Raw genomic sequence first — 17,754 nt, forward strand, 5'->3', positions numbered from 1 at the left:
GGTAAAGGAGTCATATGGATTAAGCCATCCATAGTACACTACTTTTCCTTGAGGTGGTATCTTCAATTTTAAGAACAAAGCAGGAATTTTCCCGTGATTAGGATATGTTCCAGATAAGCAAATGCCAGATAAGCAAATGAGACAGATATTCAAGTGACACAACAAAGCAGGCAAACATCGTCAGCAGTTTTCAGCTTAACACACAACAGGCAGACAAGCACAGTGCTTTTCCACTGCTTGAGGACAGGCAAACACAGAGCAAGCTTGCAAATGCTTTAACCATATCCTCCCCTCATGTACTTTCATTACACTTTTGAATTCAGTGTACTAAGTTTCATCTTACATTGATTTTCATCAGATTTATACAGCATTAGGATTTATAACTTGTAACTTGCCAGGAATAAATTTTGAGCAGAGAAAATGTCAGATTCATATGCTAAGATGCTCCCTAAGGGAATAAGGAAATTAGGAGTCTGATTGTAAAATTCCCATCTATGTCTGGTTGCATAAATGTGGAATAGTGTTCTCTCATTCTAGACTTACATTTGTACCTTCAGGATGTGGAGTGTAAAATCTAACTGAGTGTTCATATTACTTCAGAAAGATATTTGCAAGTCAGTATTTCACTGTCTGTGAACAAAGAAATCAATTAGAAAAATCAGTCATAGAAGATTAAAACTAGGCTGCTTACATTTTCCAAGATAACATAGTACTTTAAGTTCTTTGAAAGAAATCATTTGTGTACACTACTAATTTATATATGATATTTCCAAAAAAATTTGAGATCTCCCTTTACATAAAGATAATTTATAGCTCAAATTACAAATCATTTAACATTTTTGGGATGGGTGTCTTAAAGATGTCTACTTGAAAGTACCTGGTAAATGACTCAATGTGAGATCTGGAAGGTTAGAAATCTATATTCTTTAGTAAATGTGATAATGCAGAATTGTAATTAATTGAAATGGGCTCCATTCCAATTAGTCCAATTTAGAGAGATTTAAAATATCTTTTCCTCTAAATTTTCTCAAATCAAGGTATTTCTTAAATTGATGTATAATATTAATGTAGAGTTTGTTTCACATTTCTCCTAAAGCTAGATGCATGGTGCTTTTTACTGGAGATAGTGTCCTCAAGTAAGAAAATTCAATATCAATGATCTTGGTGCTCAGTAATGCTGCTTAACCTCCTAATAAATTTGTTTTTTAAAATTTTATTCTTGGAACATATATAACCTAAAATTTTCACTTCTAACCACATTCCTGATAGACTTCTCAGACTTTTGCCAGTAAAATAAATACTATATAATTTGATGTGTATTTAAAGCACTTATGTGATTCTGTGCTGAAAACTTTATCCAAAGGAAATATAGTTTAATATAGTGCCGATGTAAAGAAAAATATATAAATATAAGAAGCTGTTTTTTGTAGGATTCTGTAATAGACAAAAATATTCAAGCCAGTCCAGATCTCCAACATTAAGAGAATGTTTTTATAGATGTTAATATAATGTCATGCTACTTTAAGAAAAATTTCAGATCAAAAACATACAGACATATAAGAAATGACAACAACATAGAAGTAAGTGAAAATATGCACAAATAAAATATTGATAGCACAGATGCAATGTTGCAAAAATATGCATGTCTATGGTGGCAAAATGATGTCTTTAAGTAATCTTTTAATTTCATTGCTGCTTTGGCTTTACCATCGAAAGAGTGAAAAAATAGCTTTATTTGAATTAACAGAAGTCATTTGCTTGGACTGCTTGGCAAGGGAACTTTGTGAGCAGTGAAGCTGGTCTTATTGTCTCATTTGGGAGGTAATTAACAATCCCTCACTTAGTTTTCTTTTTCTTATGATGCACAGCAGTGAAAGTGATGATATGGACCTTGCCCATGAGCTTTTGAGGAAGTTCCGAGACCAGGATCTGCTCTGTGACAATTTAAAATCAGACCCGTAAGTTTGCAAAAATGCAGATGCTCAACAAATCACCCTGTACGTGGGAGGGCTGTTTCCTTGATTTGTTATTTGATGTTGGAAATTTACATGATGTGAAATGATGTTAGCCTCATGAGTAAGTTCCTACTGAACAGGGCTAGTGAGTGTGACCATGTGAGATGACTAGAAATATACTATATAATTGATAACCCTTTCCTTCCTTGTTAAATGCAGAGTTTATGTTATTGCAAAAAATAAATAAGAACTAATAACATTAAATTTGTCTAATGGAACCTAAATCTAAAATGAACTGAGTGGTGATTATGCATGAATTCTGTATTAACTGGTGTTTACTCTTAGGAAAACCTCATACTTATGAGAATATTAATTTTAAAATTTGTAACTGAAGGGACTTAAAAGTTCAGTAGCATGAGTTTGGGAGTGAAGATTATTTTTCTAGTACTTGAAAATATGATAATATAGAGATGACCTTTTCTTGAAACCTGTAAATCATGCTTTTTTTCATAAACATTTTTTCTCTCTTTCTCATTCTGTTCAGTTATTATTTGTTGAGCATCTACTCTAATAAAGCCCTGTAATAGGAAGAAGAATTGATAAATGATATGGCCTTGCTTTCAGGGAATTAACAATTCTATATAGAGCAAATGAGGCAAATGATAAAACCATAATGATATATTAAGTTGCATGTTTCTGAGTAATAAGTATAAAAGTACAAAGAATAATGCAATATTGGCAGTATGATTTCTCTTTTAAAAACACATTTTATTCATTAATCATGTTGGTAATTAGCTAAAGACTGAATAACTATTTAACTATTAATGGTCTCAGTGAGGAGGAATTAATAGAAAATTAATTATCTTGTTTCACTTTAGTTTTTGCTTGAAAAACAAAATAATTTATTTAGCTAAGTAAAGACTTCAATGATGATGTGTTTATTTGCCTCCCTTCTGGAGAAGCATGCAGGATCCAAATAAAATACAGCTACTCTTCAGAAATTGAAGGGCTCCAACTGTTTCAGAGTTGGCCCAGCGTTACATCAAAGAAAGAACAATTGGCAGGAAAAGATATTTATTTTATCTAGTCTTCAAGGATAAAAACATAGTGAAATTGGAATATATGTTTAAAAGACAGCAGAACATATTCAAAATTCTTTGTAGACATCTATTTTACCTTTGAATATTTTTGCACATAGAATTGGGGCTCTTGAAAACTTCCCTCCCACTCTGTGCTCCCCAGCACTCTTCTCCTTTCAACCCAGCCTGAGGACAGCCTTCTTCGCTTTTGTCTCTGCCCATTCTCCTGCCTTCCTGGATCTCTCCTCTTCTATTAGTTTATGACTTTTTCTACCTGCATCCCTGGCAGGTATAACAAAAGGCTGATCACACAGTGCAGAGTCCTGCTCACAAGAACACCATAGATTCTTACTTATTACTAACTTGTGTCCATGTGACACAAGAATGGTTTGATTAACTAAAGTCACAAATCAAATCAAAAGGTTTTAATTAAAACAAGCGCATTTCCTTCTAGAAGTGTAAAATCTTGTTCAATTCAATAATATCTGAATTTCCCCTTTCTATCAGATTTAAGAATCGTTTGATTGTTAATTAGATTTTCAGTAATAAATTAGGTTCAAATAGTAGATTAGATTCTGCCTATAGTTTGTTTTTCTGTTGAGACACTCATTTCTGAGGAGACTATACTAACTTCTGATTTTTAACTCCCTCTCATACAGGAGGTAATAAAGAGATCCAAAAATTTTTATTATGTTATAAATCTGACCTAAAATATAAGGTTTCTCATAACAGTAGGTGATATGTAATTTAAATTTTAAAGTGTACTAAAGTTGCCAACTTTTGGAAGCAGACTGGTAGATTTAAATATTTAGCTTCATTTTGGAAGGCTCTTATCTGGTGACAAATTCCTCCTCTATTTCTTAGGTAAATGACCTATTTTCCCACCCATTCTTGCTAATGCTTTAATACAGAACAAAAGTGGTAGTTAGCAAGTCTTATATTTCTATTTAGCTTACAAAGCCAAGTGAGGAGATATTTAAGGCTGATTTTTGTAATTCCAACAAATCACTGTATTATTAGAATGCAGAAATATGATGGAGCAGTACAGTGATTCTAATAGTTCCAGTCCTAGGAAAAAGCTAGAAGGATGACTGGCCTTGGGGATTCTCATGGGGTGGGATCCTAGTAATCAGGAGTGGCTGGTGCTGAGTTAGAAGGGCTTGCGAAGATGGAGTGCAGGCCGTGGGAGTGGAGTGTGTGGAGAGTGCCTCTGTCAGGTGACATGAGAAAGGCGTGGAGAGCACAGATTCTGAGACCAGGTCTCCTGGATCCAAATATCAGCTCTGCAGCTTGCTCATTTCTTGATATGCAGCTTGGGCAGGCAACATACCCTTCTGTGCCTCATTTTGCCATTAATGTGCTCACAGCTCTGTGGAGAGAATAGTATTAGCTACAAGCAACAGGGTAGCAGCCCCTGTGGAGAGCTTTTTTTTTTTTCTTTTTTAGGCAGGTCTTTGTGTCTCAAAATGGTACTCTCAGGAGAAAATCTCATTATATCTTTCTCTCTCTGCCCTCTGTCTCTCTCTCTCTTACCTTCTCTCTCTCTCTCTCTCTCTCTCTCTCTCTCTCCCTCCCTCCCTCCCTCTGCCTCTCCCTCTCCCACTCTCTCTTTCCTTTCTCAGATATAAATAAAAACTCCAGGAAACTCTACATTAAAGAAACCCATTTAAGCCAGCATTTCCAAACCCAAAGGACCAAGTGGCCATTTTCAGGATGTATTTATTCTGTAAACCATAACTCCTGTAATATTCCACAGAACACTTTCAAGGGTACTCTAAATCAAAGTGATGTGTGTTTGGGTTCCTGAACCTGAAAATTCTAAGTAGGAACATCTCAATTGCTAACATTTCATTTACTCTTTCTGTCCCTTTTATGAACTCTCACACAGTTTCATAGTGAATCATTTGTTTGAGCACAAAAAACTTTTGGAGGCTGAGGGAGATTCAAAAATTTAAAATATGGCAAATACTGTCACTGAGGATTATGCAAATATGGTGCTCAGATAGTTTTACTCTATGACAGGAATCTTGGATGAGAATAATGAAGGATTTGAAAGAGGAAAGAGGGCTAACTTTTTGAAGTCATTCATTAAAAAAAGTTGACTAAGGCATGCACCCAGAGCAAAAAGGGCCTTCTGAGTTTAAGATGTATAAACGAGTCAGTTTTTTTTTTAAGTAATTTTCAGATGTGGTAGTCTGAGTAAAATGTATAACACCTTTAGGTTTTATTTCCATGTTAATTTTAAGTTCCGAACTGGAATTTCCAAAAGCTAATTAACTAAGAAAGTAATACTAGAGAAGAAAATGGTTTTTAATATTTCAAAAACTTGCACAGAAATGGTACTTTGCTAGCCTGTGTAATAGAACTGGCAAGTTTCTTCTCTACAGGTGACTTTTTTTCAACTTAAGATCATAATAATGGCTATCGGCAAACCAGTGTAGAGCAATGAATGTGAGTTTAGAGGCTGGCTCAGCCATCTTTCCACAGATGCTCAGTAACCTGTCAGGACATCTGCTTGTTCTTCTGAAAAAAAAAAAAAAAGAAATGACACGCTTAAGGGATTTTGGTAAAAATATCCTGCCATGGGCTTGCCATTCAGTAAATGTTAGTTTCTTCCCTTCTTTCCCAATTTTTGAGTAATTAAGAATAATGAAGCAATATTAAAGCAGTTTTTCATTTCCAAACATTAGCAAAAAAATGTCGAAGTGCGAGGCCCATGAGGAAAAACAAAACAGGGGAACTTTGCAATAGAAAAGTTTTGGAAGGATTGCTAACAGTTGCTTTTATAACCATTTCTGCTGCACAACTTTTCTTCAAAATGGAAATTTGGTCATTGATTTTCTTTAAAGGATGATTAAATTACCATGTCATGCCACAAACAGGAATCAGCAGCTCACTATGTTATTAATTGGCTCTTGGTGGAGAAGGTACCTGGCTGTGGGAATTGGAGCCTCAGAATTCACACGAAGCTCCACAGCCCCCTGGGGAAAATCCCAGGGAGCCTCCACACTATAGGAAAACAGTGAACCAAATGATCATTTAATATGATGAAAATATTGTTATTGCAATAAAACATTGTCATCAGATTAACAGCTCAAGCTGTGAAAACAAATGTCAGACCTCTGCTTTGGCTGCGGTAGGAGATGATTATCTTGTGAACAGTGTTCTCTTCTGATGGAATTCTCTTTTATGGAAATGCAATAGCTTTGCAATCTGAAAGATCACTCCAGTTCTCTCTTTTGTTTTGTTAGGAAGAACTCTTCATGCTGGCACACTGATCCCTTTCCTCAACCAGGCTTTCAGAATTCCTGTGGCTGCCTGGTAGGTCTTCTGCAGTGTTTTTGTTCTTTATTCGTAAAAACCTCAAGTAACAAAAATAAGTTTTACTCCATCTGTATATAGTTTCATGTTTACTGACTGAATGCTCCTAGAATTTCATGAGATTTCAAGGCAGGATGACTTCAAGGCTAGCGTCATGTTTTTATGTGCATTCTGAGAACTAGCTATTATTAGATGACAGGCTTTTTTATCTATGGCTTATTCATACAAAAACATATGGAAGTAGGTATTGTACTATTAAAATAAAAGCCATAGTATTTTGGTTTCAAAGGTGAATGAATTGAAATGTATTTGGAAAACTGATTTTAATTCATCTCAAAAGTAACCTCAAAAGTTAGTTAATCAAAGGCGTAAGCCTATTAGCCACAGTCAACAAACTAATGCTAATTTCCAAGAATAAAGGAAAAACAAAAATCTCATGGACGTCATTTGAGGATCTATAAAGTGAAATGGCCATGTGAAGAACATGTTTTCATCTTTTGTGTAATTCCTCCTAAGAACACTCTTTTACACCCATCAGAACCTTTTTTCTTAGTGACCCATGGAATGCATTCCTTTTAAGAGTTTTGTGTCTACAAATGGTTTTCTTTTGAATGGACCTGGTACATTCTGTGAGACAATGTATGAACGTAAAGGGAAAACAATGACACTACATCCATAATCCAAAAACTAGCGTTTATTGACCTAAGAGGATTGGGAAAACTTCATATTTCTCTTTTGTACTTGGCTGTTCAGAAACTCAGAGCTAAATTTGGTGCACCTTGGTTGGAACCAGTTCTCCTAAGTTCACATTTTGGTTTTGGTTTTGCTTTTGTCATATATATTTTCTCTTTCCTTATCCTGTTTGTTCTATTTCCTCATTCGGACTCTGAGTTTTTTTTCATGCTTTTATTCTTTAGCCTTAATTTAATCATTCTAGCAGTAACTTTTATTGCAAAATACCTAAGATCTATTGAAATTAAATTATCAATGCTAAAGAAGTATATAAACACTTATCAGAGTTTTTAATGATTTTATTTCTAAATTCACCCCAACTTCCATGAACTATGAGATGTCAGTAATGTCTATACAAGAAAACCAGTTTCACAATAATTTCTATGGTGGAGAAGTTAACAAAAAGTTCTATGGTTATATAAGTTTCAGGAATCCTGATAAGCAGTATTAATTAAGTCTTTTTGTTACAACTCTTCTAAGTATGATACTATATAATCAAATCTATAAAGGGGTAGAAAACGTGGGACATTTTCTGCAATTTATTTGACTAACGAAGACTTCTTTTTTTGTGGTTCCTATGCTCTTTGGGATTCACTTCAGGAAATACTGGCTCATACATTAGGAATCAGAGGAGCTCAGGAGAGAGGGAGTTAAGGTGGAATTGATAAAAGTTCCAAGGAATAGGTGTCACACCTCAGGGCTGGTTAGAAGAAGAGACACACAGGAAGGTGTTTGAAAAAACTAGCAATCGCCATAGGACATTCACTTGTCTGTAGTGATCACATTGAATCCCAGTTGACTGTTTTTTTGGGGGGAGGTGAAGTATTTCTTTCCCCTTAAATTTATATATGCCATTCAGAAGTCTGGAATCTGCAAGGATGTGTCGATTTCCTTGTAGTTTTATCAAATATACCATAGTTTCATCCACACCTACACAAATATTGCAAGATTACTCCTAGTTTTGAAGGAGAAGACAATATTTTGAATGAATACTATCTCAGTTTGCTGGAGCTGCAACAATAAACACCTCAGTCTGGTTGGCTTGAACAACACGAGTGTATTGTCTCATGGTTTTGGAGGCTAGAAGTGGTAAATCAAGAAGTCAGGGCCATGCTTTCTCCAAAATCTGTAGCCTTCTAATGGTGGCTTCCCAGCAATTCATAACTCAGTTTCTGCCTAGTCACATGGTCCTTCTGTCCTGGTCTCCTACTAGGGACTTATGTAATATTGGATTAATGTCCACACTGACCCAATTTAGTCTCATCTTAATAGGATCTTCAGTGATCCTATCTACAAGTAAATTCACATCCACAGGCTAGGGATTAAGACTTGAACATATCTTTGTGGGGGACATGGTTCAATCCATAATGGATACTGTAGAAGTCTTCAAGAGGAACCAGCATTGGACTAGCTCTGAAGGACAAGCAGAGTGCTTTTAGGGCTGGCATCCATGTGGGTCATAACAGTAACAAGATGACACAAAACTTGTCAACAGGAATGGGTGTGGTTTTATACCAAGTTAGTGGAGAGAATATTAATTTCCTGTGGTTGCTGTAACAAATTCCTACAGTCTGGGTGGCTTAAAAAAAGCAACAGAGATTTATTTTCTTACTGTTCTGGAGGTCTAAAGTCTGAAGTCAGTACTCCTAGGCCGAAGTGAAGGTGCTCCCTCAGGAGGCTCTGGGGAGACCTTGTTCCTTGCCTCCTCCATCTTCTGGTGGTTGACAGCATTCATTTGTTTGTGGCTGAATCCCTCCAACCTTGGCTTCTGTGATTGCACTGCCTTTTCCTCTTCTGTCTATCTAATCTTGTCTGTCTCCCTCTTTTAAGGAAATATGTTTAAATTTAGGATAATCCAGGATAATCTCTCCATCTCAAGATCCTTAATTTAATCATATCTGCAAAATACAGATAAGGTTAGAAAAAGAGACTGAGAACAATCTGTAGTGGAATTGAATTCATGCTAGGAATTTAATTTTTTTTCAGGAAGACAGTTATCTACTGTCTAAAACCATGTTTTAGAAAGATGTATCTTGGCACAATAATAAAACAGATTGGAGAAAAACTTGAGGCATGGAAATTAAAGAGATTGTTATATTAATTTGTTGATGAGATGATTGAGTTTGGCTGAGTTATAATTGATGATGATTATTCTTTCTTTTAGAGTCTTTCCCCAAGCCTTTCCATCAAGAGCCTAAAAGTGGTACCTTGAATTGATATATTGCTTCTTAGTTTGTGATAGTTTTTTCACGGAGCCTATGTTTTTCTGAGCCTAACAGCAAACCCATTAATTGGGGGAAACTGCTTTCATTTCTGTTTTGCAAGTAGAAAACATACTCTAAAAGCTGAAATGCTCAAGTCCAGAGGCAGAGTCATTTCCTAGAGTTGTAACTCTTTTACTATATTCTCTTTCTTAAATTGGTTGAAGAAATGGAAACCAAGGGTATGAAGTCTGAACCTGTTTGTGCTCAGCAGCCTCTGTCTCCCCAGGTTTTAGAGTCTGAGGAACACCATCTCATAACTTGTATAATTAGTTCATAATTAGGAGCTAGCACTATCGCCCTGAGTGAGTCAATGGAGAAGGGCTGTGTGATTTCTCCTTTAGACATAGGAAAGATACACATTTCTTTAAATTCTCTTTCTTACCACCCTCCTCCTAGTTTCCTCTGACTTTTTTTCAGATTCACCAAGAATAGGATCACCCTAATGAAAGCATTTTTGGCCTTTACATATCAGCCCAACTGTACATATACAAAAAGTTTTGAATTTCCCAGATATAATTCACTAACAAGGTCATAGTGGAATTCACACCTAATCCTCAAATATAGGTGACTCTTAAAGAGATGTTAGAGATGAGAATATGTGAAAAAGCTGTAGATAATTCTTTGCAAATAGGAGAAGTCAAATTAGTTTAAAGTAAAATCAGGCAACCTCTCTGTGGTTTATAAATACGTTTTTATGTTATATTTTTGAAAAAATTTGCAGAAGTGTCCAAATGCAAGTGCCAGGGCTTCCTACCTGAAAAACCACCTGGGCCACACACTGTTGAACCTTTCTGCCTTCAGCGTGGAGGACTACCTGCTGATGCCTTTGGAAAAACCCAGGTGTGTTCAAAGTAGTAGCTGGTTTTAATTTTTTTCTATTGTCCTTGAATCACTTTTTGGTTCAACTGCTAGTGTTCTTAAAAAATCAAAAGTCTCAACAGTCTAATAATAACTTTGATGCTCATAAAAATTCCAGAAAAATTCTGCAAGCTTTGATAAAATTCCACATTGCTGACTTTCACTCTTCCCCACATTGGAGAAAATCATATCAATTGAGATTCAGTCAGGGATTGAAGCAGGGGGAGCCAGAACTGGCTTTACTGTTTTGGAGTATAAAAGCAGATAGGTTAACAGTATAATATAATAATGATCTCCCTTTAAAATTCTGCCTATTATGCAGCATCCAGTGTGGGCCTCTGGATACAATTTGTGTCTTAAAATTCTTCTTAGGTGATTTTTGGAAATGTTATTTTCTGTTGAATTTCCTCGAACCCAACAGAGTGCTTCTAGAAGAGGGGGATAGGAAGACAAACTTATTACTTTAAACCACAATGACATTTATTGCCACTTTAATTTCTTGTCTCCAAATGCATCACTTTGCTTCTTATACGAATGTATTCTGCAGGCTGTTCACACTGCCTGGGATACCGCATTTGGCCCTTTACGTGCCTTGTTTTTAATGTTTATGTTTTCATCCTCCCAGGTCACCTGTCCGCCCCTGGTGTGATTTCATGCTTCTCTTCTGCACTTCACTGCCTTTTGAGATGTCCTAAAATTTCTGATACTCTTTTCTAACCCTCTGTGGTTACTTTTTTGAGGATGGGGTTTGTGTGCTCAGAATGTTTACCTGGCGCATAAAAGGGGGTCAGTCAATGTTTATCGAATGAATGAATGAACAAAGCATATTAAAGCACGTGGGAATATATCCTTTTCCCTTTGCCTCAGTTTTTTTTTTTTCACTGAGAAATATTTTACCCTGGTCTTTACCAGGATAGAGGTAGAAGATTGCTGTTCAATCTTCTTTTATTCAGAGTGGGACAAAAACTTAATATGTTCCCTTATTCATAATGGCAAATATTTTTGCCAGCTGAGTAGGACCCAGGCTCTACACATTCCATGGGATATGGAAATAAAATAAATAATTCCCATGCAGGAGAAACTGCATTAAAGATAAGCTAGTCCAAGAGTCAATTTAAACCCAGTATGGTAAGTGATACAATGAATGGAAATGTAGAGTACTGTGGGAGTCCAAAAGAGGGTGGACATCTAACTCAACTCAAGCACTTTGAGATGCTTTTCTGAAAGAGGTGACATTTGAGTTAAGTATTAAAGAAACAAAAGTAAGGAAGACCAAACAATGTAAAGACATGATGACTTGAAAGATCACGACAGAAATGCAAGTAGTTCCAGATAGCTGGTTTATAGGGAAAATGAGCATTAATTAATGTAATTAGAAAACCAATGATCACAGCCACATCTTTTACCTGGCATCTACTTCTTAACAAGAAAGTAAGTTCTGAGAAGTACATTTTCTGATATGTCAAGACTTGCCCATTCCTTTTGAATACACAGTGTCTCCTTGGATGCTTGCCAGGCAAAGCCACCTCTGTCAACCAGGCTGACTCCACCTATGTGGTTTATGTCACTGATGGTCAGAACCAAGCTGAGTACTGCCTAAGGCCATTATAACCATTGCGATTGGTAATGAAACACTTACCCTGTGGTTAGAAATTTTGGTGCTTCCTGTTTAAAAATCTAACACAATGTTTAATGCCTACAGGCTTGGAGGTTGGTCTTTTGGAGTGCAAATCTCAGATCAAGTTCCAAATGCAAATGCAAATATATCAAAACAGAAAACTCTGGCAAAGGTAATAATGGTTTGTTCCATTTCGTTTTGTTTTTCTTTTAGAAAGCATTTAGGAATACTCAATACTCAAAGATCTCTTTTGAGCGCAGGAGGAAGAGCCAAATCAAATCCCAGTGTTGTTACTGCCAGATAATTTATCTTGTATGTAAACTTATTCCCTTGGAAAAGAAAATGAATTATTTTCCTTTAGACAGTATAGGAATCTATCATACAGGTAACTGCTTGTTAAAACAGAAATTTACCTAATAATTCCAAAGTAAGTAAGGTGATAAATCTATTTTTAAAGATATCTGTAGGCAGGATAATGGAGATTATCATCAGTTTCCTTGAGCTCTTCCATAGAAGAATTTAAATTTCTCATTTCTGAAAGCTTAGATAGCCCAGAATTACATGATGTAAGCAGTAATTATGTGGGTCTGCTCTCAAAGCCCCTGACTTTTCAAGCCTGGCCAGGACTGTCCCAAATGAAATTAGGAATGGTCCACTGAGAGTCATAGAGGACAGGAGGGAGGTTTCTTCAGGTGTGAGGAAATGAGGGGGTGTAGGTAGAGTAAAAACACTTTCATCCATCAATAGAAATAGGAAAAAGTGATGAAACCAGAGAATCTTCCAAGAAAACAAAAATGAACAAAACCTTAAGATAAGGAACAATGAGAGGTTCAAATCTCTCAACTTCAATGACTAGGGAAATTGTGCTGTATTTAATTGAGAGAGACATTGGAAAAGACTCTAATGTGGGAGGAAGATGAGTCCACTCCTGGCCATAAGGGCTAGTTCATGTTGGGATATCGATATGGAAAGTACTGTAGTCATTTCTTTCTATACAATGTGGGTGTCATGTCTGCTTATTAATCTCGAGCGCTCATATGACTAATGAAGTAAGGATGATCTATAAAAGCTCAGAGAGCTGAAACTAGGAAACTGGTTCTTTGGCAGGTAATCCCTGATGAAGATTTTAATATCATTGTGAGAACTGTTCAGAATTCCTTTGTTCAGCAGAGATTTTGTTTTTTGAAATGTTTTCCTTTAGATGCAACATGAGAAGATTTATAGCATGATAGGAAAATATCAAGATTCACAATCTGAAAGGAAAATACATTTGTGGGCTTTTGAATATACTATGAGGCCATTATCAAAATACTCTAAATTTATAGAAGAAATCTGTTCATTTTCTCTAAGAACATTATGAATTTTTAATCTCTACAAACCCCCAAACCTTCTTATTTATAATGGATAGTTGTGTCTGTTAGGCACGGGGTTGCGAAAGGATTCCACATGAGACAGCGAGTTAAAGCTTAAGGGGTTTATTGCTTAGAGAGAAATAGATTGACAGAGAGCAAAGATAGAGCGGGCAGGTGGGAGCCAGTGAAACCTGAAAGTGAAAGAGAAAGGAAAAGTGGCTCCAACTTTCTTTTTGACAGCTTGTGGTTTTAAAGGAAAAACAGTGCCAAGAGAGGTGGGGGTGACGTGGGGCCACAGGCATCATCAGGAGATATGAGGCACCAGCCACAGAATCCATTTTGTATGTTAAGTTTTATTTTCTGATACCTGACATTCCTGCCTTTTTATTTTAATGAAATTGATCAGAGCTGTGGTTAAATTTGGGGGGATATCTTAGCTTTGCTAGAAGCAACTTTTGGAGGGAGCAGGGATGTTGTGTTCTCTTTTTGGCCATTTCCTACTGTGTCCAGGTGAAGTTAGAGGAAAAATTTCTTTGAGCCAGGCAGAGATATCGTTAATTGGGCTGCAACAGGAGCAGGTTTTAATTTTTTGTTGTAGTAGGAGTATAGTTTCAGAATTTTGCGGGTTGATTATGGCTGCTGTTGACCTGTGAGCAAACTTAGACATTGTAAGAGGCAGGGGCCTAGCAGGAAAATTAATAGGAAGATAATTAAAGAGGAGTGAGTTGTTAATAAGATTTAAGGGGCAAAAGGATGAATTCATGAAATTAGCAGTTATTTTTGAAGAGTTTAGCATCTTCAGATTTTAGAGCTTCTTTGGCATTGGAACAATTTGGAGGTTTTAAGTTTCTGAAAAACAAACTTAATAAGTAAAAGTTTATAGAGCATTAGATATTTTTTAAGGTTTCTAGGAACATTGTTGGTTGGGGTTTGCTGTATTGTGGCAGTTTGTAATATCTGGCTGAAGTTTGCATAAGAGTACTCTCCAGAATAGACTCTCGATTCGATTTGAAATCTCTTAGCCATTGAAACTCTATTTCTTTTCCCCCTTTTGGTCAGTTCATCCATGTCAGGGTCAGGTTTATTTTGCGGGCTTATGTCTCACAGTGACAGGGCCAGCATATTCTGTGATGATAAGTCAGTTGTGTTTCATGCTGTTAGTTGCCAGGTTTATATTCCTGGAAATTATGTCTCACATTAGGGGGAGATTCAGAGTTTGGCTTAGAGAGAGGCCACATTTAGCAACAGCAGAGATCTTCTGGAGATGGCTGTTAGGCACTAATCCTAAGTAGGTTTAGTACACTATTATATAAATAAGTTTCATAAGGACAAGCCTTAAAATTGAGGCTTTGGCTTCCTGGAGAATTTCTAATAGTTTCATTTTTTCCAGTTTCTTAGGGGACTTTGCAGACATATTTTTATTTTTTTGCCCCAAACACTCTGACATGTAGAGAATAAAACATCAACTTGTATAAAACATCAAAATTTTGTTCCTTATTTCAGGTTTTATATTAAATAAAGTTGAATTAGGTTGTTTAATTTACTGGACAGATTAAATTAGATAGTGTAAATTTTGGACAAAATAAACATTTTTCATCTATCTTCCACAAAAGTTAAAGCTTTAAAATACAGGCAATATTATTTTTTACCTTGTGTATTGATTTATCTTGGTTTTAACTGTATCAGTTTCATTACATCTTTAATTGGAATTTGAGGGTTATATAAAGAGTAATGTTATTTCAAAATTTAATGATAATAGCTAATGCTTACAATTTGAGCTTTATTTTTATAAGTATTTCTAAATGAAGCTTTTTTAGCTATAAAAATATTAGACAGTTGTTTTATATTAAGGCATTATAGCAGAGGTTTTTTTCTATTGTATTTTTGCACATTTACCAGAATTATGCTATTTAACAGATAAAATATGGTATGTATATATATATAACCACACACATATATTTGTTTAGCTATTTTTTTTTAAGTTGAACACATATTTTTAGAGAAATATTAGAGCAAAGCAGTGTAACTGACAATTGGCTGTTTCTATGATTTGTAGCCTTTTTAAAATAATTAAAACCATGATTAATAACACTATACCATTGCTTAACATTGTTTAGATTAATATTAGGAGATAACATTGATAGTGAGAATATTGTCAAATTTTTAGGAATTTATACAATGATTAAACATATGAATATTTTATTTATTTAAGTTTAATTGGTAACAAGATAGTTTTTTAAACTATTGTAATATATCTTAAATATTTCTTATGCAATAGATTATTTTAGTACCTTGGCACTTTATTTATGAAAGATGAAAGAACAAATTATTTGTAACAGTTTTTTTCCTAAGAGTGAGAAGACTTGTGATGGAAAGAAAGAATAATGCCAGCACAAACATTAATAAGGATATTATTTTGATGTAAAATATTTTAGATACAATATTTGAATGACTAAAAATTGTTTTTCTAAATACTCTATGTTAAGAGCATACTAATGATTCATGTTACTAGAACACAGAGAAAACTTAACTTTAGTTTTGTATGAATATTCAGCATAACACAAAGCTTTCCTTTTTTTAAATATATGATAAACAGATATTAAATTTTGGTTAATATTGATTATAACAGATAGAATTTACTTTTATAAACTTCTTTATCACTTTTTACAATCATTTTATAACAGAGTTCACTTTCATAAACTTTTTTTATAACTTTTTGCAATCATTTAGAACTTATAATTAAGAATGACTGTAACGAATAAAATTTATTTCCTTTAACTCTTTATTGCTTTTATTATTTATTTAGGGCTTGTAATTTACAATGACTATAACAAACAAAATTTATTTTTTTAAACTTTTTATTACCTTTTGTATTTATTTTACTTATAGCTTTTATTTATTTAAACTGCTATAATTAGAAATAAATTTGATAGTACATTTATAAAACTTTGAACTTGTATACTTTCTTTTCTTTTTTTAACAGGGGCAGGCACCAGGAATTGAACCTGGGCCTCTGGCATGGCAGCCGAGAGCTCTGCCACTGAGCCACCGTTTCCTGCCCTATACTTCCTTTTAATATTAAGAGAAGAAGAGCTGGAGATTTATAAAATAATGGAGGAAGTGAAGAAATTTATGTTTGGGGTTTAGAATATGGCCAGGCACTTATATACTTTATACTCAGAACATATAAATGATTATTTTATAATATATTTAAAATTTTTTAGTTTACTTTAGCAGAAACTTTAATTTTTTAATATTTTTAACTGCTAAATAATACCAGGAATGTGTTAATTTACAGAATTGAGTTACAGTTTTTAAAAATTGGTTTAGAGTTTTATTATGTTTAAATGTTACTTTTTTATTTAAAGGTTTTATACACATCATTTGTATGAGGACTACTTAGGTCATTTTTATTTCTTTGTCTTTTTAAATTTTTTCAGCATTTTTATTCCTTTGCTACCACTGTTTTATATAAAGCTTTAATAGGTGTATATTTTAACTAGAATATAAACCCTTAGAAGCTAAGATTTATACTTCTTTATTCATGACACACTGGAATTAGTAAAGTTACTATAATTTCAAATTCTTATACATCCTGTGGTGACAAATGGCTAAGTAAGAAAAGTCAGATTTTTTTTATACTTCAGTTAAAGTTATAAAAAATCCATTTTTATTTTTATTAAACTTAATTGATTTCTTCAGCTGAATATATTTGAAATATTAGCATATTTTTAATTTTATATGTGTTATTATTAGGTACATTGCTTAGTTTATGCAACCTGTTAGGCTACTTTAAGAGAAATTTTCACAATATGCTTAAAATATTAGTTTATTTTATAGTAAATTTACATTTAGGGAAAACATACTTAAGCAGAATAAAATTGCATTCGCTTAATTGAAAGACTCATTGTTTAATTTCTTCTATTGTTTTTATAATATTTTTAAATTATGAGGAAATTTAAAAGTACATTGACTATTAAGTTTTGGGAAATATACTGAGCTCATTGAATTTGCACTGAGTTTAAATTTAGGAAACCTTTTTAATTGGCTGTACAGACTGAAAGATATTAGGCTTAGAGCTTGTTAAGAATTTTCTTATTAATTTCCTGTTACTATCCAGAGGTATGAGATTATACATTGAAAATGATACAGACATAAATAGAAAATTTATTATTTGAGAAGAAAAACAGAAACAGAAATATTTTTGAGGGATAAATAAAGGATTAAATATGCCATTTCATCCCATCTTCATTTTTGTAAAAATGGGATAAAATAACACATTCAATTCCTTACTTGTAGTAGTATTTTTATTTTAAATTATAATGAGGTTAGATTATGTCATAGAAATAAAACCTTTTTATAGATGCACAACCAAAATGCTTTTAATTTTTAACACAGCCTAAAGGTTCCCCTTTTTAAAAGAATTCCTGTAATTCGTAACCAGTTGTGAACATTTGACTAATATAAATGTAGGACCATACTAATGCATAATTTGACTGAATACATTAGCTAACAAACAAGCATTAAATACTTAACATACCAAAATATATTAGTTAATTAAATAGACATCAAGCA

General features: G+C 34.1%; 1 protein-coding gene across 1 annotated transcript in view; it reads left to right on the forward strand.

Annotated features, from left to right (window-relative positions):
• The window catches only part of ABCA13 (ATP binding cassette subfamily A member 13), a 442,652-nt gene that overhangs the window by 298,335 nt on the left and 126,563 nt on the right, over positions 1-17,754 (forward strand). Inside the window, 4 exon segments of the mRNA XM_077118896.1 lie at positions 1,869-1,958; positions 6,286-6,355; positions 10,073-10,191; positions 11,912-11,999. Coding sequence (XP_076975011.1) covers positions 1,869-1,958; positions 6,286-6,355; positions 10,073-10,191; positions 11,912-11,999 — 367 coding nt within the window.

This window comes from Tamandua tetradactyla, chromosome 1 (assembly GCF_023851605.1).
Source record: "Tamandua tetradactyla isolate mTamTet1 chromosome 1, mTamTet1.pri, whole genome shotgun sequence".
Classification (NCBI taxonomy): Eukaryota; Metazoa; Chordata; class Mammalia; order Pilosa; family Myrmecophagidae; genus Tamandua; species Tamandua tetradactyla.